Source organism: Anser cygnoides, chromosome 17 (assembly GCF_040182565.1).
Source record: "Anser cygnoides isolate HZ-2024a breed goose chromosome 17, Taihu_goose_T2T_genome, whole genome shotgun sequence".
Classification (NCBI taxonomy): domain Eukaryota; kingdom Metazoa; phylum Chordata; class Aves; order Anseriformes; family Anatidae; genus Anser; species Anser cygnoides.
Window position 1 is genome coordinate 7,951,346 of NC_089889.1, and position 27,717 is coordinate 7,979,062.

The following is a 27,717-nucleotide window of genomic DNA, read 5'->3' on the forward strand; positions in this document are numbered from 1 at the left end:
CTGCACAAAGCAGCCAACACTTGAGCAGAAATTTTCTCTTGGCACTACAGATTGTTCCTTGGAAAAGGATGTAGTGGTTCACTTGGGAGGTCAACTGAAACTGGAGAAGTGTACAGGCAAATGCATTATTTGATTGACATATTTACAGCTAATAATAGACCAATGAGTCCCAAATCATTTTATAAATTTAACAGACTGAGATTGCAAAAGATACACTGTGTTTATTTCCAGAAAGAATGAGAAATTGACTGTACAAGTGTGGGAACAATAGGGAGAGACTGCTATAAATGGGTAGAGCAATTTGAAAGAGCTGAATTTTTATTCCCAGCTCCAACACTGTCTGACCTTGGGCAAGTTGCTTAAATCTTATGTTCCTCAGCTTCCTCATCTATAAAGTTATCTTGCAGTGGGTTTATAAGGGTTGATAAATGCCTGGAAGTCTCTTTGAGATAGTGTTTGAAAGGTGCACTGCAAACGTAAGGTATCATTACAACTAGCACTGATTGGCGTTTGGAAATGTTGACATGATAACCACCATTTTCAGTGAATTCTGTGATGTGCACTGTTTTTTCTCCCATACTTGTTCTTATTATTAACTACTTTATAATGTACAGAAAGTATTAAATCCCTCCAAACAAAAAAGATTCATTATATCTATATAGCATTTGTTTGAAAATAGAGCATTTATTCCATTTGTAAGGTGCCATGTGTTTATCTTCCTTACCTACAGTGGTTTTAGAGATTTCTTATCTTGAACTGCATCTCCACAGAGCCCTGCTACTGTGTTAGAGGACATTACGAACCAGCACTGTAGCTTGTCCTTTTCTGTTTGCATTTGCGTGGTCCTTTCCATACCCATACCAAGGAGGTCTGTGTGGTGTGCTTTCCTCAGCAGTGTCACTGACAGAGTGGAAGTCAGTAATTAGCAACCACTGCAAACAAGGCCTCATGCAATCTTCCCAATTCATTTCATTTTTTCAGTGGAACCTGGAGTATTTCCTCAGTGCCCATTGAATCCTTTAGATTATTTTATTTCCTGGATAAATGGCCAATAGCAGAGCCTTTAAAATGGCTTTTTTTTTTCCCTCTAGTAGTGCTGTACGTAATGGCAACAGACAAGGAAGAACAGCAGTTGCCCCTAAGCAGAGGGAGCAAGAGGGACAGAACATAGATAGCCCTTGCTGGGATTGTTGCTAATTGTTGCTGTCCTTGCAAGGAATGGCAGGGGTTCCCTACAGACCCCAAGTTGTCAAGGTCTGAGCTTTCCTTCTCAGGAAAAGCTGCACAAATGAGGTGGAAATGGCAAAATTTTGCTTGCATGAAAATAGGGTTCAGTTTTGCCATAAGGCCACTGCTAATAAGGAGTTTCTGATATACCAGCAGCATCTTTGGGCTTCCATCTTCACCACAGAGCTTTATAGATACCATCTCACTGTAAAATGCCAGTAGACCAAAGAGATTGCACAGCAAGAAAGAAAACATGAGCACAGACCCCTTACATTTTTAAACAGTACTTAGTGCTGTATTATAACAAGCTTTTAATTCATTTTAATGATAGATACATAGAACATTTTCTAGCTTGAGTTTAAACAGCACAAGGTCACATTCTGGTGCCATGGTTAATCACTAACATCACTTGATCTCTGGACAGTGCAGTTTTTACCTGCACTCTTAACAACCGAAAAAAGGGGGGTGGGGGAAAGAGAGAAGAAAAATAATAGTTGAAAAGTGGATCTGCCACTTTGGCACGTTATTTTCCAGTTTTCTAGAGGAGAAGTTGAACTGCTGGGCAAAGCCACTCAAGTCTGTTGCATTGTTACTGCATCATGTTTCCGTGCTCTCTCCCTCCCAAGCTGTTTGACCAAAGCCTTCATAAACACTACAGACCCGATGACTTAGTTTTGGCACACTGAATCCTGCACTTCTTGCTTTCCATAGCAGAGGTCCTGGTTCTGTTTTTCCCCTTCCTGTGTCAGTTGCCTACAGCTGTGTGTGTAAATCCACTGCACATAAATCCAGGCTGACGGTAAACTTCTCAGTTAGTTTCCCAAAGGCATTTCTCACAAGCTAAGAACTTGAAAAGGTCAGAAGTATTCAGTTTACTTTGCTGGAGGAAGCTTTCACATCTTTCTCCAGGGGACAAAGGGACAGGATGACACCATGCTATATTAACATGTTGTGATCTTACAACTCTTGCCTGTATGATAGCTGTAACTTATTTGCCACCTTATATATACCTCAGCTGTCAGACAGGCCCCAAGAGCTCAGATCTGCCTGGGGAACTTGTTGACTTACCTACACGCACACAAGAATCCTCTTTTTAATGAATCTGGAAGTTACGTAGTCCTAGACAAATTAAAACCACCCACACCCATGATTTTACTCATTCCTTGTACTGTTTGAAATCTACCATAATTTGACCTACAATGTGAGCCCAATAACCACTTGGGGAATGAGGTTTTACCCCTTTGCACTCAGCTGTATGGAGGCACCAGGTGCAGTTGCTCTGGGAGTGGGAGATGGATGAATTCCAGAGCAAGAAGACGAACGAGTTCTTGGGGATCGTCTAGGACAGGGCAACAGGTGGGATCCGGAGGAGGAGGAGGAACAGGGATTCATTCAATGAGGTGTTTAATTCTTGCTGGAAAATGATGGGATAAACAATGCAAAGCTATAAAAGACCCACAAGCACCTTCTAAGGTTTCTCATTTTGTCTTGTCAAAGCAAATAGATGGGCTGTTGCCTTTGTAAGCATTGTATCATCTCGCCCCGGATGGAAAAGGGTCCACAGTCCAATAGGTGGAATATGGGACTAGGAGTGCTTGAATTGTTCTGTTCCTGACTGTGATACTGGCTGCTGCCTGAAACATTGAGGGAATCAATCCACCTCTCTCGTTTCCTCTCCTACTGGCTGCCTGTTTTGTCTAAAGAAGAAGCTTTTGGGGGCAAGGGACTGTCTCTTCCCATCCACTTGCATACTGCATAGCACGATGGGGTTGGGATTTCAACTGGGGCTTAGGGGTGCTGCCGTAATACTGTTACTGCTGCTAAACAATAATAGATGACACAGTGGTTAAATGCTGTTGGCTGTCAGTAAAAGATAACATTTAGCACTAATGTAGCAATATGCGTGTTCAAAGCACAGTATAAACATGGACTAATTAATGCTATTAACATCTGATAGAGATGTTAAATGTTTGCTGGTATAAAACAGTTTTATTCACACTCTGTTCTTGTCTTTCAGACTTCAAACCCTATCGATGTAGCAGGTAGACCAGGCACAGTCCACCATACACTGCTGCAGAAGACTCCAGGGGTAGGCAACAATATATAATCTTCCTTTGAGCTTATCTGGATTTACAGTAAACACAGGGATTGCTCATTTAAAAGAGAGAGAGAGCAGCTGATGAGTAAATTTGCCTTGTAGCCTGTGAACATGAAGTCAGGACAGAAGTTTCTTTTTCTGGTGAGACAACAGTAGCCTCCACTAGTCATGAATACAAAGGGATGTATTGACTTCTTTAAACAGAGTCAGAGGGAAATGAGGTGGGAAACCCTTTCAAGATCTTTACCCAAACCATCACTTGGAGAGTAGTTTTATGCACTCTTTTTATGCACACTTTTATTTCAGAACAATTATAAAGTTCAGAAAAGCGTGGGTACTGTTCAGTTGCTGGTATGAAGCTGCTCTGTTTATCATAAAATTTTGCTGAGTTTGGTGCAAGGAATGGAAGAGAAGTTTTAAGCCTGATTTAAGTTCTTCAGGTTTTCCTTGTCACAGGGGACTTCTCTGGAACATTGCTTTCTAAATGCTTTTACTTGTTCAGAGGAAGGAAATTCCCCACCTTTCTGCATATGGGTAGTTTTAGAAAGACTGATTGTTTTATTTCTGCTTTTTCCATAGGTGTCAGACCCTTACAGGCCTCCAGTAAGAGTAAGTAAGGTTTGTGGGGGATTTTATTTTTATACATATATATATAATATATATTTAAAAAATTGTACATATGTTTTTGAAATCTAACATGTCTGGTAGAAAATTTCAAGTTCATCCTTTATTTAAAGCAAAATGTCATAGTTAGCTCTTAGCTGCTTCTGATTAATAACTTTGAGGTTGAATCCCAACCATATTTTGCATCCATTTGTGTGCATTAATAGTTGACAGTATGAAATAAGGGTCACAGAAATAAACGACTGCGAGCCTGGACAGATGTTCACAATTGGTCAGATTCATGGTGGCTTAGGTCAATGTGTTTTATCTGTGCTTCTGATGTTCCATAAGAACACTATAGTGGGTACTGCAGATCAGCTGAAAAACAGCAACCTATTCAGCTGCGGCACTGCTCATCCCTGGTGATTGTCAGTACGCTTTTCCTACCCCAATGCAAGCATTCATAATAATTGCTCATGAGTTAGCCTGCAGACCCTGTACAGCAGGGATGAATGAACAGGGCTCTTTTCAGAAACAGGATGGTTAACTATCAACTCCTTTCTCTTCAGCAAGTCATACTGTTCTCTGCAGCCATTTATTTCAGTTTATGAAGGAGGAAGCACAAGTATGAGAGAGCAAGGCAGGGATCTGAGGTCTCCATGAGATGAGGAAGATATCCCACATTCTTCCTGTTTCTTTCCTTCTTAATTTAAACATCATCAGGTGCAGTACAGAAAAAAAAAAACACGTTAATCACCTATTGTGCCGTTTTAGTAGTCAGCCTTTCTCATTGCTTAGTTGACTGTTTGACAGTAAGGGAAATGAAACATTCTATCTGATGTAGATTGCTAACAAATTAATCTAAATTCTTGCACTTTCCATTGCAGAAACCCGGGAAGTGGTGTGCGGTTCATGTACAGATCGCCTGGCAGATCTACCATCACCAGCAAAAGATAAAGGTAATTCAGACAGTTTATGGAACAAAGCCAAGTCTTTTGACTTACATGTTATATTTTAGTGACTAATGAGGAGGAAGCAGTTAGTATTGGTGATCCTTAAACTTGCCTGTATTGACTAACTAACGCTTTCAATCCTTTTGATATTTGTTCTGTCAACTGTAAAGTTTATCTGAGGGCAAAGGAGTTGGGTTGAAGGGTAGCAAAACGAGCAGGAGATACTAAGTGTATAGACAGAAAGAGAAGAAGAAAGGGAAGCAGATGGTAATTTTGCTCCAAATCCAGCTTTATACAAAGCGTACATGTTTAATGTCAATTCCCTTCTATACTAGTACCTCCTGTGGAATACGGAGTATTACCCTAATAAGAATGAAGTGACTTATACCGTGAAGAATGTTTTACCAAGTGTAGAGCAGGCAAGTAGGTTCCTGGTCTTTCTGCATTGCGGTGAAGATAGGGGAGCAGAGGGAGTGGCTTAGAAAATCAAGAGGTAACAAGACATAGGTACGCTGGGGTGCTTTTGCAGGCTCAAAGCTCCCTGTGGCAGGCAGAATAGCAAATAATACGACTTCTGTAGAGTGATGGTTTTCTTTCATAGTTCCTGCTGTAGGTTTTTGACCTGTTAATGAACGTTATTAAGTGTTTAAGTGGGTAGATCATAACTAGCGCCTCTACAAGTTGTGTGTGTCCTTTTTATTGTTAAGTAAATATGTCATCTTTAAGCTGTATATTTCTCAAGAGACATACATGTCTTTGACTAAGGTGCAGTTCCTCAGGCTGACCATGCTCACTTCTATAGGGTAAGGATAAAAATAGCCTCTGGAGGGATCTCATAGTCAGTTTTCTTCATCCCTCTCCTCATGCCTTCATGCTGAGTTGTGTTGGCTGGAGGAAAGACAGTCTAGGAACGTCTCTCTCTTTCCAAACTGGAGAAGCAAAACAGACGAGTCCGTCACCCAGCTCCCAAGGCTTCTGTCAGCAGCTTTCCGCCTGCAGAATATTTTTTGTCAGGCTGAGACTGCCGACTGATCCCGCCGTGCAGCGTGCTCAGTGTATCATGTTGCATGCTCCAGTGTGTGTGCTGAGGGGCTAAGAGCTCACTTCAGACCTTATTCATGTGGACGAGGCAGGCAGCTGAGAGGCTGTGGAGTGAAATGGCCTTATAGATGCTGTCAGAGCGCGGCTGCAGTATGTGACCAGAGATGCTGCTGTCACTCTTACTAACTCTCCCTGGCAGTGCTAAGCAGGAATGAGCCTGAACTCCCTCTCTTTTCTCCAACAAAAAAAAGGAAATGCATAATGAGATTGCTTTTGTATCATTTGACAGCAAATGCAGCTGGATCCCCACAAGCTAGAGATAGGTGGTAAACTTGACCTGTTCAGCAGACCTCCTGCCCCTGGCGTGTTTCCAGGCTTCCATTATCCACAGGACCTTGCCAGGCCTCTGTTTTCTACCACAGGTAAGGGAGGATCATCATTTGTTGAAAAAACAAAACAAAACATAAAAAAGTCAGTGTATTTAATGTGTGTCTCTACAGCTATATATGCCTCAAAAATTAATGGGAGGAATATTCAGAGGGGTGTGGAAGTACTGGGGACAGGTGTGGACTGGGCTCTGAGAGCAGAGCCTGTGGACTCCAGTACAGGTTCCTCTGTGCATCACTGAGATCTCAGTAGTTGGCTCTTAAAGTCGGGTCTGTGCAGCTGGTTCTTATGTGCCTGATTAATTGACTATGGCGTGATTTTAAAAAGCAATTTTGACAAAACACTTGAAAATGTTTCCCTTGCGTAGGATTGGAAATGGCCCTGGTTTCTTCCATGCTTTTGTATTTGCTGTGTTCTTAGCTGCGCCATTCAACAGGTGGTGTTTATTTTCTGAATAAATGGGGTTTTTGTAAAACGGAAAACGATGATAACAACATTGAAAAATATCACAGAAGGTGTATTTGTAAAGCATTTGTTTTTTAAATGTAAAATTCCCTTATATGTTAGAAAGTGCAGCAGTCTCTAAGGCTTAAAACAGAATATTGATTTTAAAAACAAAAGAATTAACTACAGTATATGTAGATAAATTGCTTTGTGATATGTTGAAGAAGTAATTACAATGAATCCAATTACAAAAGTTCAGAAAGCTTCATTGCCCTGTTCTTGATGTCTGACCACAGGAGACTGCAACTCTGACATTCTGGTTTTGGAGGTCACAGCTGCTACTCATGTTGATGTCCATCTACCAGATGTTTTTGTTCTGTTCCAAGGGCCTAACTCCCACCCGGACTTAAACAGATTTTCTTTCTTTATTTAAGATGCTTAAGTGAGCCTTTGAAGTGAGCTGTATCACTTCATATGGTACAACTTAGTCACTTATGTATGTAATTCACTGACAACAAATGTAACTTCCTTTCCTAACTTAACTCTGCTTTTATGATGCAGTATTGCATCATTATTGTTGAAGTGAATGAGATTAGAAGAGTTACAAGTTCTGTCCCAAGCATGACATAAAAGCAACAGAGTTGAATCAAGCTGAAACCGCAGTGGGAAATGACTTTTGAATGAGGATGTCAGACGGTCTTCAGGAACTCCAGTAGTGGTTCAGTTTGTCTTTCAGCCCTTATTTGTGGATGGAAAATCTTAAACATCACGTGCAAGTTTCCACCACATACAATCATTGCTGATACTAGCTGTATATTGTAGAATGCTTTCCTGTATTTTGATCTTTTGGTCTTTGGTACTTTGGTAGTACAGGGACAAGATAATATATTGCATCTACTGGAAGCATAAGTACAGCTGATTTACAAACTTCTGCTTGTTTTCCCATAGCAGCTGTTTCCTTAACACTGTCTTTAGTCTGTCCTGTCTTCTTGTTACAAGAATCTTGCTTCATGTATGTTTTTATTACTTAAGACTGCTGGACAAAGTTTACCCTAACAGGCAAAAACAGTCCATTGAATCAAAGCACCAGTCTAATTGGTGTCTTGAGCTTTTCCTCTTACAAAGATGCAAGCATGGCTTGCTTCTCCATTCATAAAAGCAGGAGGGAACTATTATGGAATAGATACATTAAAGAAGGCAAATTAATAAAAAACTTTTGCTGGAGAGAAACAACCTTACAGCAACTTGTCCATGAGTGTATTAATCACAAGAGCCATTACATGGTAAATCTAGGTAAAGAGTGCTATCAAAGTGAACAAACATTGCAGCAGTAGTATATAGATGAATAAATCTTTTGCTCTGCAATATCTGAGGCATTCTTTTCACCTTATCGAACAAGCATGTCGTTGATGTGAATCATGGGTTCTGCTGCATTGCCTAGTTACTGTGGGAGACATAAGTTATCTTAGGGCCACCTGTCTTCAGGACGGATGTTCGGCTGCCTGGCAGATGCTATATTTAATAACTACCTGACAGCCTGCAGTGCTGCTCCTGGCTTTCTCCGGAGGATTTTTTATTATCAGCCCGTGTAGTTGAGTTTGTAAGCCGTCTCCTTTGAAGAAATCTCCCATCCATTATACACCTTCTGAAATCTTAAAGGATTAGAAAGATGACAGTCTCCATCCATCTTGAGGCATTGGAGCAGTCAGAATGTTTATAGATAACTTCAGGTCTCATTGCCGTGGTCTCTCTTAAGTTTCCTCAACTCATTTTCTGGCTGCTTAGGTTCGTGGTGCCCAGGCTGGTGAGGGATGTGCAGCGCTGTCTCCCTCTCAGGCTTTATAGTCTGCTCATGTTCAGAACATGAGTGCATTTTACAATGACTGCCTGTTACTGGACTCTGTTGCCAAGTTAAACCAGGTACTGGACTGACCAACACCTCCATAAAACCCTGTTCAGGCTTTGTTCAGGACGCATTTTCTCCTATGTACATCAGTTTCTTTCTTCTGTTTCCCTCCACTTTTGCTGTGACCTCCTGTAGTATTATCAGCACCAATTATATATGGTAGAAACTTTGATTCAGAGATGAGGGGGCAGGAACTTGCCAGAGCAGGTCTGTCACCAGTGGGAATCATTCACATGGACAACAGATGAGGCAGAAAACTTTGTGATGAAGGTGGCAGGAGAGCTTGAGCACCAGGAAGAGAAGGATCATAATCCTATTTTCTATAATCGAAAGTTACCACTGCAGAAAGCAGTGACTGGGTAAGCCAGCTGTTAGTGAACAGCCCATGTTCATGCCCAGTGTGGCTGATGATGTTTGCAAGAGTCAACCTCTTGGTCTCTCCTTTTTACCAACAGAATACAAGAGAAAAGCACTGAAAAGCTTTATTTAGGTGTTGGTCTGTTTTGCACATGAAAAGTGCTGCTTTTCTGTCATTGAGTGGAATTACTAGTTTCTAACAAAATGAGAGTTAATGCACAGGTATGGCAGATTTTGCTTTCTGCAAGGGAGGCAGAAGTTGTGTTGCATCCAGACAGGATCTAAAAGTTATTGTAGTTGATAATTCGGCTTTGTCTGTAGCATGTGAAGGCCTGGCACAGAGAAGGCACCGACAGGACATTCACAGTCTAAACATTTGCAGAAGGCTGGACTTGTCAGTGTAATGCTGGAGCCACAGAAATGTTTTGGTGCATACATCTGAAACAGAAATATTCAAAACTAGATTTCAGGTGCATCTTGAAAATCCCCTGTACTGATCTTCGGGGGCTAAAGCAAGGCCCAGGAGATTCCCCAAACACACTGTCGTTTGCAGGATATGTGGGAATTGATCTTCCTCCAAAACCCACGTATCCCCATGCCAGGTGACACCAGTGCTTTTCACAAGTTGCAGTTGCAGTTTTGTGTGTGTCTGCCTGCAAAAGAAGCAAATCTTTCATTTTCTGCTCTGGTTTTCCTTTATGAAGGCCACCTGAGCATGAACTTAGTCCACCTTGAAATGCAGGACGGACCAGCTTATTTTCAGCCCATTCTTTCACCTTACCTCAACCTGATGTAAAGCAGTGTGCTAAGCAGTGTTCCTTTCCCCCAGGGCAGCATGGCACCATGGCAGTAAGCAGTGTACAGGAGAGGGAAAAAATATCGCGGGGGGAAGCTGTGTATGCAGAGACAGATGTGAGAGCAAAGATGGGGCTCTCATGGGAGAGGCATGATTGATGTTCCCTGCGTGCCTGTCATTAACTGGTGTTTCACGTAGACTCTAATCAGTCACTTCCGAGCACCTTCTGTCTGGGTGCGTAACCTGGACTGACCCTGTTTAGTGTAAACACAGAGTAATGACTGAAAATGCCAGACAAAGAGATTCACTGCCCAGTTATTGCAGGTGAGCAGCAACACTCAGTGCAAGGTCTCCTCCTGCCTCCTAGTGCTGAGAGACTCCTTCAAAGAGCACCGAGAGAAATCCTGCCCATAGCCATTTGGGGTCTGCCCCAGTCCCACCCATGCTGTTTAAATCTGACTGTGCCCTTGCATCTGGTTCTTGAGTTTGATGGCCAGGACCTCTGTCACTTGCTACTGAACTAAAAAGAGACCTTGTTCTCCCAGGTGCGACACATCCAGCCACCACGCCCTTTGGTCCTTCACCTCATCACAGCAGTTTCCTGCCTACTAACCACTTGGCAGGTAAGTGTAAGTAAACCCTGCCTTCACCTTTATATGTCTGACCCAGTCCTGGCTCTCAGCACAGTCCTGCCTGAGGCACAGTGGCAGTATCAGAGGGAGAGGATTAAACTTTCTCAGGGATGAGAAGCTCGCTCAGAAATTGTCCCACCCACACCAGGTTCCCAGCACACCCCCTGTGATCTCCTCCAAAGGAGAGGAGCAGGATTAGCAGACTCTCCCCTTCGACAGAGTTGGGCATTTGCACGGCACACAAGCTGAAACCTGACTTGTAGAGCCCTTCCGTGCTGCTGAATGTGCCCAGGGAAACAGGAGAAATTTTATTTCAAAGGTACCTCAAACAAGCCACAGCTTAAAATGGGCTCGTCCCATGCCCTTTCTTACCTGTGAAAGTTCTTGGCTAGGTTCTATATTAAAGTTCAGTGAACGGTTCCTGGCAAGTAGCTGTTCTGCACATTTTTCCAGTCTTTCAGTTTCCTAATTGGCAGTAAGTAGGGCCTGATTTTCTCAAATTTCCTCATTTTCAAAGCTCACAGGCAGCTCATTGCCAATTAAGGTTCAAGTTCTGTTGATTAATGTTTTAGTAACACTCATCCAATCAGTACATGCAGCATCCCACATGACCCAGTAGACTTCCTTCTGTTGCAAATACCTAGATTTACATCAACTCCTGAACATTCTGTCAAAATTAACTGTATCTCTACAAAGTCACTCAACTACTAAATAGCAAAGGAGAGGGACAAGAACAGCTATTTCAAAATAAGTAAATAGTTGTTTGTGTAAAAATAAAAGTTACTTGTGCTGTTTGCCTTGATATTTTAAATATAGGCATACGGGGAGCACCTCACCTGTAACATGGCAAGTTAAAGACATTAAAAAGACAGCCAAAAAGTCAGTGGACAGGAGGAGTTGTTTAGAGATGACCAGTAGGAGAAAAACAAGTGTACTTGCATGTTTTAACCCCTAGCTATCTTTGGAGTGCAGAAACCTGAGTTGGGCACTCAGACCTCTTTTGATGATGGGTGCCTCCAGTGAAAAAACAGGCAGGACTTTTTACAAAGACAAGTGCCAGTAAGGCTAAGGCTATGCTATCATTTCCACCACTATGATCAGGGAATAGATTATGGGAGAGGATTTTGGTACAAACAGACCCATGTGTTTAGTTGGTCTCTGGATGGATGTCCATAGCAGTTAGCTTAGGACTGTCTCTGTGCACCATTACAAAGAGGGTAGAAGGTCGTACACAGAAACAACAGTGAAACAATGCATCCCCTCAATATGCTGACTCAGGAGCTGCTGATGTTCTTCTTTCAAGGCAACTGCAATGCTGCTGCTATTACAGCTGATAAGGAAGGAGAGTTTCAGCTTAGCAGCAGCCATCCTAATTTCAGCTATTCAAACTTAATTTCTAGCTCCCCTCTGACTAGCATACAAAAGTTTATTACAGCACCTGTTTGCAGTGTGAGCACTGAATCCCTTCTCCCTTTTAACATGCTGGGAATTTTCTGTGCAAAGAACCTTGCAATGAGAAGGATCAGCTTAAAGTCTGGCCTAATCCTACTTGGATTCAGACCGTTAAGAAGGGGAGGGGTGCATTTCATTCTCCAACATTCTTGGCTAAATGCCTGCTAAATCCCTGTTTGCCTTTCCAGATCCATTTAGCAGGTCAAGCACCTTCAGCGGCCTTGGGAACTTAGGCAGCAATGCCTTTGGAGGATTAGGCAGTCATGCTCTGAGTAAGTACTGGCTGGGTTACTGCAGACAAACATCCCTTCCAGAAAAGCCACATGCTAATATTTACAGCAGCTGGTGGTAGTTTTTAAAGAAGTTTATTTCCTAACCTCCATTCTCCTATCTGAAAACACTGCACCTAAGATTTCCAGGTCTCTGCGGTGGGAGCTTTTCTGCATGTCACAGACATCAATAGGTGTGCTCTGTGTCTCCTCACTGCTGAAGGATGTTGCCTTGTGTGTTCTTAGAGGTGCTGGAGCTGCATGACCCCACTGAGCTCTGATACCCCATGGGCATCTAAAGTAACACCCTTCAACAGTGAAGATGCACAGTGGAACAGCTATTGATACTTCTCCTAATTCAGCATGTAGACTTTCTCTGTAACCATTGTCTGGAGTTTAAATTACCTGTATAAAATGATTTTACTTCAAAAACATGTTACCTGTAGGCAAGACATGCTTGAGAGCCACACATAAGAGCATGCTTTTGCATCTCATGGTGCAACAGGAATCAGTTGAAGATTGATGGAGGAAAATCAAGTGACTGTTCTAAAAAGCCTACAGCCAAGCTCTATTTTTATACACATACATACATACCACCAAGTAGTCTGGTTTCTTTAACAAAAAAAAAAAATCCCTGAATCCTCAGCTGCAGGCAGCTGATTGCTTGTAACTACCCACAAATTAAAGTTTCTGCCAGTGAGGGAGCTGAGGAAGAATATTGCTTTTGTGCTGGAACCCTTGCTGGGGCGGGGGGAAAAAAGAAGCTGGGCGTTTTCTGTCATTTCTGAGTTATTCAGATGTATAGTGAAAGCTTCCTCCGCAAATAGCCTTAAAAGAGCTGGTGGATCTTCCACCCAGTGCCGGAGGTATCTCTGACCACCTGCTAGTAGCTCCCCCTCACCATGAGCTGCACATTAAATAAGCCTTGAAAGGACAGCTCTGGATTAATTAGCGTTGTGCAAAATGCATATGTAATTATTTGGTTTTAATTATTTTTAACTATTCCTCCTCCCCTGCCATTATTCTAGCTCACAACAACATTTTTACTCACAAAGATGGCCCAAACCTGCAGAATTTCAATAATCCCCATGAGCCATGGAATAGACTCCATCGGACCCCGCCGTCCTTCCCAACACCTCCACAGTGGCCCAAGCCGACCGATTCTGAGCGAAGCTCCTCGGTGACAAACCACGACAGAGACAGAGAGCGGGACCGAGAGCCTGAGAAGAGGGATCTTTCTCTGAGTAAAGATGACAGAGACAAAGAGAGGTGAGCCACGTGTGCTTTTGATTCTAGTCTCTTTTTTCTCCGTTTTTTCTTATTTTTTCCTTTACCATCAATTCCCATCTTAAAATCACCTTCAGAGCAAAACATTGCTTGTCTTTGAAACATCTGATAGCTCTGTCCCTGAGATAAGCTCAAGTACTAGTGGCACAAAAAGAAACCTCTGCCTTTTAGGATTTGTCCTCTGTGGAGATACAGTAGGCTAGTCTTTACTTCCCCACTGTCAGGTTTTAAAAAGACACCAGGTTGAGGAAATGAGCACGTCACTGTGTTTTCAGGGTGTATGCAGCTGTTTTCACCAGCCTCCTTTAGGAGTGCTATATATTCTGAATTCCTGGAGGTGGTATTGTGATGGGTCCTTTGTAGACAGTCATAGCTCCCATTACAAATATGCTGATGAATTCAAATGTTAGCTGGACATTAACAAGGTAAAAATGCAAATGCCTGTATCTGGAGCAGTGTATGTGAATCCATTAGCAAATCTGATTTTAAAAAATTGCACTGTAGGCAAGCCCTTATTAATGATGACAGGACTGTATCACCTGAGCTATAGATACTTCATTAGCTTCCAGCTATATGATTTTCAAGCTGTAAATTTCAGACCCTGGTTGTCTCCAACAGGCTACTTCTTTGTAGACAATAACAGCCTGCAAACCTTAGATGTGTGCATTTCATTGCTGATCAGGGTTTTGTAGTTTGCCTGGAGTGTTTTTAATGAGCTCTTCAGGCAGTGCCTGTGAACAAGATTATATAGAAGGAATAGGCTGAAAATCGTCTTGCTTTAAATGTTAAACTGTCTGACACGCTTGTATGGATAGTCATTCAGATAGGAAGCTCCCTTGTTGGCTTCAGCATAAATCATTTCCAAGCCAAGGTTACTTCACTTTTAAGAGTGTTCACTCAGGGGTTAACATCTCTGTTATATGTCTATTAATTCAGCCAAAGCTATCCCCAGCATCCTTGTTTAGACATGGTTTTAATAAGCTACATCCTTGACCAGCAATTAGGACTACCACAGAGAGATAAATCTGGTTAGCAAGTGTAATCATAAGGGATAAATACCCACAGAATTACCCAAAACACCTCCAGTTTACAGCACCATGATTCTTATGACTCAGATGCAAGCCCAGCATTGAAGGTAGGCATCACTGAGCTCCTCAGCTGCATAATGCAGTTCTCTCAATCCCACCGTCATACTTTGTGTTTAAAGTGTTTATTCAGAGCAGAGTGCTTCTAGAAGGTGAACATTATTTATTCACTTAAAGACATGGGAGTAAGAGCAACTAATTGGCTTGCTCACAGAGAGAGGTGCAGTTGGAAACATAAACCCCATTCTCATGCCTTCTTCTAAACAATGGACATTTCTCATCAAACCCCTTGTTCCTCATAGCAGGCCCTCTCATAACAAAGGCCAGTCATTCATTTTCTCAGCCTGTGCAGGAATTTTTTGCTTAAGCACCTAGCTTAACTGCCAAAACTGACGGCGACACAAACTTTACTGCAGCCCCATAGAAAAATATCCATCGTGTTACAGCTGCTTCCAGTTGATGAGGCTGTTTCATGAAGGACCTTCATATATTTCTGTAGGCTTCCAGAACAGTTCCATTTTGTGTGCCTGCATCCATGTTTTAGGAAAGGAACCACAGTTAAAAGTGTTATAGCCAACAAAATAATTGTCTGGCAGCAAGATGTGTATGTATGTATGCAATAATCACCTTTTTTAAAAAAATAAGCTGTCTAGACTTTGTTCCGACATTTCTTAGTGAGCTGGCCTTTCTCTTAAGGTGAAATGTGCTGCTCTTTCAAATGCATCCCCAGTTCAGTCCCAGATCTGTAGATGTTTAGCTTTCTTTTTTTTTTTTTTTAAATAGAACCTAAAGGCCGGTAGTTCATATCATTTAGTGCATACCATAGCTATAGCTATAGGAGAGCTTTTCAAATTATGCAAGTAGACACCACTATGCACGTCCAGCATCACATGTATGTTTGTTCACACAAACCCAAGGATGTGTCTGCATTCTTTTTACAGAGACCTCATGGATAAAAACAGACATTCGAACAGATCCTCACCGGCATCAGCTCCAGTGACACATCAGATAAGCAATCTCATCCGCAGCAACAGCCAAACCTCCAGTGATCCTATCAGGCAGGTTAGCCTCGGTGAAAGGGAAAGGTCCAAAGAACCTGAGCGAGAGCACCCTGACCGGCTGAGAGAGCCGCCCATAGCAGAACACAAGATTAAAGAGAGCCGTTCCCCAGTGAAGGAAACTCCAAGCCATGATAAGAGACCCTCTGAGGACAACACAAAGCCAGTAATCCAGTCTGTATCACCATACAGCAAACCTGCACTAAGTGAGAGCTTGAAGCTTACCAATCTAATGAGCAAGGACATGGAGAGAAAGACAGAGCTTCCCAGTGACCTCCAGAAGATTAAGAATGACATCAAAGTCAAAGAGGAGAGGAAAGAAGACAGTGATGTGCTGGTGGTAGGGTCTGAGCCTTCGCAGCACTCCCGATCAGTGGAGCATCCCCCACCACCTACTTTGCATGGATTGTCGTTGCCTCCCTCAATGGCTGCCTCAATGCCTATCTCCATGGGCAGTGTGCACCAGATGAACAACATGAATGTCCTGGACCGCAGCAGAATGATGACCCCGCTCATAGGCATGAATCCTTTGTCAGGAAGAGAGAGGCTGCCACATCCTGGATTTTCTTGGGACCCAATGAGGGACCCATTGCGAGATGCCTACCGGAGCTTAGACCTGCACCGTCGAATGGACTTCCAGCTCCGGACGGATCCCATCCATAGGTTCCCTACCACCTCTGGATTTTACGACCATGAGCGTTCTTACAGAGACAGGGAGCCACATGACTACAACCATGAAAACCTTCTTGAAGCCCGCCGAGAGCAGGAGCGGTTGCGGCAAGTGGAGGAAAGAGAGCGCTTGCACTTACGGGAAGAACTTGAGCGTGCCAGAATGCACCACTTGCACTCATCCCCTATCGAAAGTCACCTGGCACACGTGCCATCCTTCATGCCTCATTTAAGCGGGATGCATTACCCCAGACTGAGTCCATCCACTGCCATGCACAATGGGATTTTAAATAGGAACCCACCAACTGCAGCGCTGAGCGCCCCACCGCCTCTTGTACCAGCGAGCAGCACCAGACCTGCCTCCCCACGCAGGACTACTCCACTCACAAACTCAGAGTCCAGGGACTACTCCCCCTCTAGGAACCCCAAAGAAGTAGAGGCACGATAGTCCCCAACATTGCATTTTAAACTCGCCTGTATATAAAACAAACAACCAACAACAACAACAACAAAACAAACAGAAAAAACAAAAAACACAAAAAAAGAAAAACAAAAAACAAACCTTTTACAAAATGCACTGCTGTAAACTTTTTTTTTTTTTTAATGTAAAATTTGTAGAAGTTAAGCACATTTCCATAAATAATGGGGTCGGGGATGCAGACTTTCCAACAAGAAGGTTGCTGAGAATGGGAATTTAATATATAGGTATTGATTTTTGGTTTTGTTTTTGTTTCTGTGCTAAAAAAAAAAAATGAGTTAAAAATAGCAAGTTTGTACATTTTTTCCCAAATGTGAGAAACATTTTTAATGGATTTGTATTTTTTTTAATTTTGTGCTCTTTATTCACTTAAAAAGAAAAAAGAAATTTTTGCTTTTGTCTTTAGTTAAATTTGCATTTAAAAGGCCTCAGATCCTTAAGAAAAAATACCCAGGGTTTCTTAAAAGTATTATTTATGGAAATACTGTAGTTTTACAGTCCACTGTGAGGTTCCCTTCTGAGGCCAATTGATCACTTACCTTGGTACTTTGGAACCGAAGTTACAGATATATATTAAAATATTAATAATAATAATAATGTACAAAACTGTTTGTTTTTTGCCTTATTATATTATGCAGAAATTTAAGAGGAATTTTTTTTGACTTCTTGTTTTAAACAAAAAAAAAAAACAGAAAACAAACTGTAAATATTCTGTTAATATAAATGTACACCAATATTAAATTCTTAACATAGGTAGACTTTATAAAAATGGTTTCTAGAACCACTCTGGTTATTTGTTAACATGGTTACAACTCATACTCTTGTCACAGTCAGAAATTCACACTCAGAAAGCTAAGTACGGCATATATACTTCAACTATGCAAGAACTTGGAGGCAGGTCTTAGCGGATGTTGGGGGGAGGAAGGTTTAAAAAAAAAAAAAACAACCCAAAAACAACCAACTTGCAACTATGGAGACAGAATGGAAATGGCATGTGAACAGGAAGAAGAATGATTGTGTTTAACAAAAAAAAAAGAGAGAGACTGAATTTTTTTGTACAAACACAAGGGACAGTTCGTCAAGGAAAGAGAGACACACGCTCCTGGAAGGGAATTTTGGTTTCCTACTTTTCAAGCTGGCAAAAGCAGATGGAACTGGCACAGTACCATGCGGCAGACCCTTTCCTTATTTTTTTTTTCCTTTTTTTCTCTTTTTTTGTGTTGTGGGCAGGATCGCTGGCAAGCAAGGACAATTTTCCGTGGACCCCTTGTGCTAATTGTGCAGTGTTCTTATTGGAATCTGTATACAAGACAAAGTAGAATTTTAGGAGTGCAAAAAAAAGTCTAATGGTTGATTAAAAAAAAAGAAATTCTGATATATTATCTATAGTACATGAAGACCATAAGCAAATGTTTGTTTCAGTGTGGTTCTGCCTTGAACTGCTTTTTGGCATGATTTATTTTTTATTTCCAATTTTACTTTTCATCCATATGTAAATTTTGCCATGTTTTACTTGCTGTACCATCCCCCCTCCCTTATTTTATTTTTCAGTGTCCATGTTTTATATATCCTGGGCTTTTTCTCTCTAGTTAATTCAGCCATCCGCTACTATTTTCTTGGCTCTGTAACTCTTGTTTCCCCCCCCTCCCCATCCTCCCCCCTGCACCCCCTGTAATTTTAAACATTCAGTTTCCTTGTAGATCAATGAAGATAAATACAACATTGATTTTGGATGAAAAAGGTAGTCGAGTGTTTGTGTGTCATGGCCAGCGCTGCCGACTCGGAGGCTAATGGTTTATCGACAGCGCATCAACGCCCCGGCACTGCGGCGACTTGGAGGAAGGGGTTGGTGCTGGGAGAGGGATTTTATTTGGTTTGCAGATCTCTGCTTGAGCCTTTCTCCGGTTCAAAGGGGAAAGGAAAGGAAAAAAAGGACAGAAAAGAAAGCACAGCCTCTGTGCAGCAGCTTGTTTGCAGGGATTGTGCTGCCGGCGTAGCTACGGGAGGGTTATAGCCTGAAGCGCTGTTCTTCACGTGTGTTTCCATTTGCTTCCCCAGCTTTTTCCGTAGGCTGAGAGCAGACATCTGCAGGGGGATGGAAAAGTGCTCCAAGCCCCCTCGCTCTCAGTAACTGATTTAACAGTGGGCGACTGTGCTTTAACAGCATGTTACAGCTTCTGTTTTTAAGTTTGTGTGTGACTAAATTACCAAGCATAAAAAAATAAAATGAAATAAAATAGCAGGGTCCTTAATCTGATGAAAGGAGGCTTAAAACAAAATAGGCATTAAAAATCAGCACCTGCTCTCCCAGCTGAAATCGGAGGAACGTATAACACATGGTGGAAGTGAAAAGTGTGTTGGACTCAGCATAAAGATGTTAGGAATGCTGGCTCAGGGGGATTGTAATTCTCTCCCTCTACTATTGTCCAACATGCCATCGTGCTTGACATCCCCTCTAACACAGGCCTGACTACATGAACCTGCTTAACCTCTATTAAAAAGGGTCCATGGCTGCGTCTTCCCAATGCAGATAAGTGCGAACAAGGGGGTTGGTAGTGCACGCTTCAAAAAATACAAAAATGGACTGTACCCTCTGGAAGCATTTGGTCCATGTAAGATTTGAAAAGTGAGCATTAAATCAATGCCATGCTCCCGTGGCATTCCTGACGGATTGCTTATTGCAGCCACACCGGTGCCAGAGGAATTCATCATAAGTGATGTTGTGGCAGTCTGAATATTAAAAGAAAATCAGTGGTTTGCCATTTACTGTATTAGGAGGCATTGCTCTTACACTTTCAGAGGATGACCCATCAATAATGCTGCACTACCGTGGGATTCCTACAGAATTATGCAGGGCTGGGTATCAGCCTTCTCACAAAATGGTTCATCATGATTAATGGTATTATTACCTAAACAGAGAAACTAATTAATTCAGCCTTACTCCTGTAAGCTACACCAGCTGAGCCTTCTTCTGTTGAAAAGGATTGTAACAGAACTTCCTGGGGTTTATGCATTTCTACCACTGTTGAGCTTTCATTTTGTGCAGTTTTTACCATTTTTATTTTACTTTCAGCTCTCTAGAGACTTCCCTTACTCATTGACAATGGGTGGGATTTAGCAAGTAAATGGTGGGACAAAGAAGATGGGATTTGCAAGTTCCATGGCTTGCTTCAGGCAGCCTATTTTTAAAAAAAATGCTCAGGAAAGAATGAGGGACAGCAGCTCTTGCACTTGCTACCTTTTGTGTGAGATGTGATGCAGCGCACCACCGCAGCTTGGTGGGACGGGATGGACTACACTCTCAGTGAAAGGGCCAGTTATGGACCGGTGATTAATACAGGAATAATCAGGAGATCATGGGTAGCAGGAAAAAGGTAATCCGTAATGAGTCCTCAGATTACTTGTCAAGAATACTTTTTTTAATGACAAAAAGATCTTGTATTTCCCTAAAGAGTAAGTTTTATTGCCTAAAATAAGTATATGGGAAATCCCCATTCCAGTCTTTATATATAAGCATTTGGAGTTAGTTGTGGGTGACCCAAGTTAGAAAAACAAAGCACTGGCACAGAGGTACCTAAGGGCTCTTCGGCAGCCTAAGCTGTCACCATCAGATCTGCAATGCCAACGCAGTCTGGGTCCAGAGAAGGGAAAGCACAAGAAGCCAGCTAGACAGAAACGCAAGATCCCAATAGCTTGGGCAGGAGCGAGATGCACCAGCTTTGCTTTGGGCAGACTAGTAGCTGCCAGAATGAGAAGAGGTAAGCCAGAGAAGAGGTAGGCCAGCAGTGCACAGCTCCAGCTAGCCCCTAAGGAGCCCTCGGAGGTGAGGAAAACAGGACTGATGTTTTGATGTTTTCTTTGGCTTGTACTAAGCAGAAAAGAAACCTCTTCTCTAACTCCTTCAGGAAATTCCTTTTTTTCAAAGCCTTAGGAAACTATTTGTGTTGCAATTTGCAGGGGATTTGGGTAATGGCCTTGTGACAGACCAAAGTGGCATTGCCCATCACAGACCCAGTTAGAGCAGGCACAGAGCTTCCCCAGCGCTTTGCTGTGTCCGTTTGCAAGAGCAGTTTGCTTTGGGAAGAGTCTAAACAAGGAAGTAAAGAGAAATGGGGCTTTGGCAACAAATCTAGCACTTTTACTAAAAGCTTGGGGAGCTGATAGCCCAGGGATTAGCTGGGAACACCAAGCTTTGGGGACAGAGCATGGCAGGTCATGGGCTCAGCCCTGAACAAGGCATCACTGCAGGCACTACAGCCCAAGGGCTTCCCCCAGCAGAGCTGTTCTGAGCATAACAAGAAAAGAAAAAAAAAAGGTGTTTGTAAGTTTAACTTGGAAAATATTTTTTTCCCTTCATGCACATCTTTCAAGGAGTGTGTGCACGCAGGCAAAGGCTCACCTCCCCTCGGCCTGGCCCCTGTGGCCGCAGCACAGCTTGAGGCCTCCACGCGGAGGTGGCTGGGACCCCTTGCAGGTGTCAGCACAGCGATTTCTTTGTCTTCTCACAAAAACCTCCTGCTCCATTAAGCTTCCCTAATTGCTGCATTTATCATCAGCCATTTTCTGCTTGCTCTCTTCCTCATCCAACAAGGACGTGTCAAAACAGAGCTCTCCCTGCCCGTCCCTCCCATGGACAAAGCTGTCCTTCAGACGCCGGCTGTGCAGCACCCTATTGACCAGCAGGTCCCTCAGCGGCAGCGCGTCCTACAGATTGTAGCAGCCAGGCCACGATGACTGGGTGCTACAGCCCTTAATTCCCCCTGAAAGCAGTCTGAGGAGTGGAGGGTGTCTAAAATGCCCTCAAAAGAAACTGGAGCCCCATTCACACCTGCATCGGCCACGGCCACACACCGCACATCCCTGCCAGCAGCAGGAGAAACTGTGAGAGGACATGGCTGCGTCTCAGCCAGGAGAAGGCAGGTTTCCACTGCGGTTTTTGTCAAACAATTGGGCGGGAGGACTTTTCCTCCCCGAACTCCTCATCTGCTTGCTCCTGTGAAGAGACCAGGCACAATCCCTCACATCCAGCAAAGCCATGGGATGAGGAGAGGTGTAGGCCGAGGTTTCTGAAGGGAGAGAAAACACGGGTTCACCCAGCCCTAATTAGCTCTTCTACAGCCTTTGCTCTGCTAAGTGTCACAACACTTCTGTTAATAAACATTATCACTGCAAGGAAAGGAAACTCCATTTGGACACTGCTAAGTGACCAACTCCTCACCAACGCTCTGCTCCCTACTGCAGCCTCCCTCAGAGCGAGGGCCCTGGGGCCTGACTGGAGGCGCCACCATCTTAGAGCTTTCTTCCAGGCCCTGCCTTAGAGACCCCCTCAGGAGCGCAGGCACACGAACACAGGCACACGAATGCAGGCGAAGCGAGAAAAGCAGGAGCAGGGAATGAGTTTGGGGAAGCTTTTCTATCTCGTTATTCAAAATATTTCTTTTCATTTTGAGTGCTCTTTTATTTGACTCCAAAAAACCCTGAAATTAGAGTGATTTTTGAGATGAAGGAAGTTTGTGGGGAAAAAAAAAAAAAGGAATGAATAATTCCAACTTGAGAGGGAAGGAGCCCTGTGCTGGGTGAGGCCATGTGCCAGGAGGTCGGGACCTCTCCCACTTTGTGGTGATGGCACCACAAGGGTCAAGATGCTGGGAAGGCCTTTTTTTCAATTGTACCATGAGGCAAAGGCTCCCCAACACACGTCCCTCTGTGTCTTGGAAAGTCCTTTCATTCAGGTCAGTGTCTTAAACATCAATACAGGAACCACCAGGACCTGTGAAACCCTTCCTGGGGCTTGCTAAATTGCTGCCACAGACACAGGGCCAATGCAATGCTCTGCAAAGAGGAATTTAAGTCTGTCTCCTTAATGGCTTGTTGTACGAAAAAGCTGGAAGAAAACTGGCTGAAAGCATTTTAGGTTCCTTTCTGGGATCCATATTATTCTTAGCACCTCACCAATATGCACCACAAGCTACAAACCTCCTGCCTGCTTTTAAGGATGCATTCAGCCACAAAAATCCATTCCCACAAAATCCATTAAGATGCAGGAAGCCATACCTTGTCTGTCAGCCCACAAAGGACTATGAGGAGGAGAGGAAACAAGCGAGTGGCTTTCCTGCCATTTCTCAGTTACAAATTGCAGTGCGCATCACTGTGAAGATCACCTGCCTTTCCATGTGCCTGATGATGTTAGTGGGTACTTGGTCATGGGAACTGAGGTCTTCTACACCTGCAGAGTGAACAAAGGAAAAGGGAGGAATTTTATGGTCATTTTTTGTTTGTTTGTTTGTGGGGTTTTGGGTTTTTTGTTTGTTTTGTTTTCCAAAACTGAGATGTCTCAGGATTACTGGTTTATTTAATGGATGTCTAAGAAACTACAATGTGTAAAAAACACCTGACGTGGAATCCAAACTGATTGCTGGTTTGCGCTAAGCCCCTTTGGACAGGGGATGTGATAGTACCATAAAATATTATTGTTATGGCTTTTGTTTTAAATTGGAAAAGCATACCTTAATTCTCAGTGCATATGACTGGTAGCCCTGCAGAGGCCAGAAGCCAGCTCTGCTCTCATGGAGCTGTACAGGCTAATCACGTGTCTGCAGCCGAGAAAGCAGGCATTGAAACAAGATCAGCTATTCAAGGAATTAATTCAGCTTGCAAGGATGGCTCTGGAGGTCACACACAGCCAGATCAGTCTTTTCAAGAGCTCAGCATTTTCTACTGTGTCCTAAGGAGTTTCACTGATCAGACTCTTCAGAACTAAAGGTTAAGGCTCAGGCACGACCCAGCTGCCCTCCAGCCAGACACAGGATCAATGCCGTGTCTCTGGCCAACACACCAGGTCAGCGGGCTGCCAACAGCACAAGTCCACGAGGAGCCAGTGCCCCATCCCACGCCGTTCTGCAAAGCACACGTTGGCCTATTTGTACCGGCACTGGAGGATCATGTGGCAAAGAGGCGATGGTTTCTCTGCACCCTGCATCCAATGTGTTCCCTGGATGACTTCACACAGCCAGACATGGCCAAAAATGTGCCTCTGTGAACTAATGAATTGGTTTAATTGTCTGCCAAACCTGAGAGCAGCCAAAAGTAACAAATTAAAGTTTACAATCCTGTGGTCTCATTTACAAGGGGATAATACAGCAACTGTTTATTTTGTGAGATGTTGGAGCGAGGCGGGAGAAAATTACAGCCCCTGTATAATATTAATAATCATCATCATCATAAAAATACTTTTAATAGGAAACACCGATGGTTGTTTTGCTCCATTAACTTGCACTATTGTTTCAGCCTGCCTGGCTGCCGACTCGGCAGGGCAGGGGGTGTTGATTCCCCGGGGGCTGAGCTGGCTTCACAGCCCCAGCCGTGCACAGCAGCTTCATGCCATCGAGCACAGCTTCGGTAAGAGGCACTGCTGGAGGCTCTGCAGGGCCAGGTGGTGCCTGACAGAGCTGGTAGAGCCCGACACAGGGTGTAAGTACTGCAGAGCTCATCCCCTGCAGCTCCCCGCAGGTGGGGCCAGGTTGGATGTGGCCCCAAAGGGATGGGTGCCTCCAAGGGGGCAGTGGCACCTCCAGCTGCAGGCTCCAGAGAGGTGGGGGCTTGTGAGCAGGGATTTGTTGGGGAGGGGGGTCCTAAGTGTGGGAAAACTGCAGTAATTGTCTATTTCTGCTTCAGAATAAATGATGACTGCACGAATAAGCTCAGCAGCTGGGTGAATGGCTGTGTCGCTGAAGGCAGCTGAATGGGAATGCAAGAGGGGGAAAAAATAAATAAATACATGCATACATCCCCATGAAACAAATCCTTCCCCATTCAGACATTTCCCTTTATTTCTTCCTTTGAGAAGCAAGGTTATCAGGTCTAACATCACATCCAAACATTTCAGCACTTGCATTATACGGGATGCTCCAAGGTCAGCGCCTGCAGCTGTAAACTCATTAGTCTTGTCTTTTGTGAGAGAAGAAAGCCTCTTCATTCCTCTCTCACCCCCTTCCCCCCTAATTAAAATTAAAGTATTTCCTGGCCAAAAGTCATTTCTGCATTCATTCATCTCAATTCTTTTCTGTTTGGATAAACCACCCTCTGGTGCTCCGAGGGTGTTATGTATACAAACTATAAACTCTTAATGGTCCTGCAGTGTGTTATGACTGGCCTAAAGAGCTAGCTCAGGCTCTGAAAAAGTGGTTCTTGGCAACGCTGTGTGTGGAGCTCACGCTCATCAGTCATATGCAATTAGAGATTAAAAGTGCTTGATGGACTATAGGGGAGACCAGCTCGGAGGGAGATTAGGAATGTAGGAGAGAAAAGGCAAACAAAAGCTTTTATCTGGCACAGCAGTTGCTACTACAAAAGCGGAGATGGGAGGACAGTCCTCATTCTCTAGAGGCACCCACAGCCTTTCTGGGCTGCAGAGCCCGGGCTGCTGACCACAGGGCCCCATCTCAGTGCTGATGACCACCCACGTCTGCAGCGGGTGGGGCTGGTCCCCGGGGACCACCAGGGCCGGTGCTTGGGGAGGCCGCAGGGAGGCTAGGCCGGGGAGGACACTTGCCTCGTGGGGTGGTGCCACCAGCTGCAAGGGATGCATAGTGTCTGGCAAAGCCCCCAGCTGCTGGCAAGGGCCAATCTGCCCCAAACAGAGGCACCTGGGAGGGATCAGGTGGGCTTATAGGGGAGGGAAGGGAGCATTGCTTCTTCTTCTGCTACTGCATGGACATGCCCAAGGGCAGGAACAACATGTAAGTAGGGGTGAGTTGTGCAGCTGGGACTGCCCTTTCTCTCCTGCCTTTCCTTCAGCCTACACAGTCTCTCTGGTTTTGGGCAGGCTTGAAACATTGAATTAATGCGGGCTGTGCTGAGGCACAGAAATGTTTTTGTTTGCACTGCAGAGAAGGTTAACTTCTTTTGGCTACCTAGGGAGAGCTCCGCTGGAAAGTTCCCCTGACCCAATGTTGAACATGCCTTGGGTAGTCCCATGAGTTGATATGTTTTTCCATGCAGTGAAATGAAGTTGTTTTCTTAACAAGGTTTTCTTTGAGCTAAGGAAACATTTGGTGTGTTCCATTGTGTGGGAGCAGTGTAATTCAGCTTGGGGAGTAGTTGCAGCTCCAAGGTGAGATGTGGGCAGGTCGCTGAGGCCTAAGTGTTGTCCTTGCTATTGCAGTACCCAGGTGCCAGAGGCATTTCTGCTCATCACCAGGACTTCTGGAGCACCTTCAGCAGTTTGGTGCCACCCTCTGAGCCTGTGACAAAAGAGGGGGGAGGGCTCCATTAGCTGAGCTGCCCATGTGGCCCAGCAGGCCTCCTGTGGGAACAAGGGTGCGGCCTAGCAAAGCTGCATGAGACTTGAGGCTTTGTTACCTGTGTTTTGAAGCACCTCTGAGCTTTGTGTAGGAGGAAGGTGTAGGACAGCTCTCTGTGTGGTAGTCACTGCAGGCCAGGGAGCCTCTTCCTGCAGGAGACATGCTTCATAATCCTGTTTGTTAGGCTGTGTGAGAGCATCAACTGGTTAAAAACCCAGAGGCTTCCCTCCTGTCTCCCTACAGCACAGCTGTCCCTCTGTCCTTGGCTTTTCTTAACCACAGGTAGTGAGCAAGCAAGGCAGGGAGGCACTGGGCCTGCCCAGCCTGAAGGAAGGAGCTGGTTCCTTATGGACTTCCATTACAGAAGTCTCAATCAACCATTAGAGATACATTTAAATGGGCTTTCTCAAGCATTAATAGGTTACAGTAGCACATTCATAGCCAGCTTTCCTCAGGTTTTGCTGAAAGTAGTATAAGAGGGTTTCTTCGAGTATATATGATTGCTTATAGCTGCTGAAGTTGATTTGAATCACTTGCTACCAGGCTCACCAATTTAGCCTGATAAATTGTGCATTATTAAATGGGGGAAGGAACAGAGCTGTGTTCTCCTAGACAAGAAAATGCAGGGCTTCTCATCAGTGAGGAGTGATTCCTCTCATCAGCACAGCCTGGGAGAGGCCATGATGAGTCCCCGTGCTCTGAGATCCAGATGTGATGGGTCCTGCCCAGAGCCAGCCATGGGGACAGGTAAATCTAACAGCAGCGCTGAGCATGTGGCAAAGCATGCTTGTATTGGTGCTCCTTGTCTGATCTTTCTCACTGAGCATGGAGCAAACAGATGTGAGTCCTACCCTCTGTAAAGCTGATGGCAGCTCTGTCCTCCTACACAGGAGCACTTACTAACTGTGAGCTGTGTGGAAGAGGAGTTCAGCCCCTTGCCATGAACATTTGCATTGTCATAAGTAATGAACGTATTTGGCAGGCTTTTCTCTGTGATGTTGAATAGGAAGCCTCTGCTGTGTAGGAAACCCTCACTGAGCTCCAAGGAGTTGGTCTCGCTCTTGCCCACGCTGCCTGCTCACCAGTCAGGATGCTGTCTTCTCACCAGTCAGGAGTCACTTGCATGGATCCATACACTTGGTGCTTGGAAAGGGACATGTCTGCAATGCTGCAGAAATGAGATTATTCCTTTACATTGATATTTGGAAATGTATTTTAGGTGGTTTCAATACAGACTCCCCAGTCCCTGAACCCAGCTGCAGAAGTCACTGGGTACACAAATAACCCTCTATATTTGCTGACTCTGAAGTATAATTAGTGTTTCTAATGCACTGCTCAAGCACGGGGCTTGCTGGATCACACTGCAGGGGCTGTATGCTCAGGTGCCATGCTCTGCTTTCGCATGGGCTCCGTGGTTATTAGTGCATTGCCATGCAGCAGCCGAGCCCTGCACGCCAGGTCCCAGAGGAGCGTGGGTGCCATGCATCTCATGCTCAGCCTGGTGGCCCAGCGGATGGACCTGTGTTAACGAGCTCCAAAGGGACCCCAGCGGAGCCCTCCTTGCTGCAGGCAAGGGCCTCAGGGGTGGGGTTGGAGCTAAAACGGGGCAAAGAAGAGCAGCAGAGAGAAGGGATAGGCTCCAGATAGCTCCTTTGGGGATGGCGAAGATTGTG

The 27,717-nt window shown here is 44.2% G+C and overlaps 1 protein-coding gene across 31 annotated transcripts in view; it reads left to right on the forward strand.

Moving 5' to 3' along the window:
• The window catches only part of FBRSL1 (fibrosin like 1), a 518,463-nt gene extending 500,352 nt beyond the window's left edge, over window positions 1–18,111 (forward strand). For 23 of the 31 annotated variants that reach the window (XM_066979019.1, XM_066979011.1, XM_066979018.1 and 20 more), the window contains 8 exons: window positions 3,245–3,316; window positions 3,905–3,943; window positions 4,816–4,887; window positions 6,212–6,344; window positions 10,358–10,441; window positions 12,085–12,168; window positions 13,194–13,434; window positions 15,479–18,111. In XM_066979019.1, coding sequence (XP_066835120.1) covers window positions 3,245–3,316; window positions 3,905–3,943; window positions 4,816–4,887; window positions 6,212–6,344; window positions 10,358–10,441; window positions 12,085–12,168; window positions 13,194–13,434; window positions 15,479–16,712 — 1,959 coding nt within the window. In that variant the 3' untranslated portion in view covers window positions 16,713–18,111. The remainder of the gene's footprint in view (window positions 1–3,244; window positions 3,317–3,904; window positions 3,944–4,815; window positions 4,888–6,211; window positions 6,345–10,357; window positions 10,442–12,084; window positions 12,169–13,193; window positions 13,435–15,478) is intronic. The other 8 variants (XM_048063692.2, XM_048063705.2, XM_048063719.2 and 5 more) reach the window with 4 other exon arrangements.
• Window positions 18,112–27,717: the final 9,606 nt, after the last annotated feature.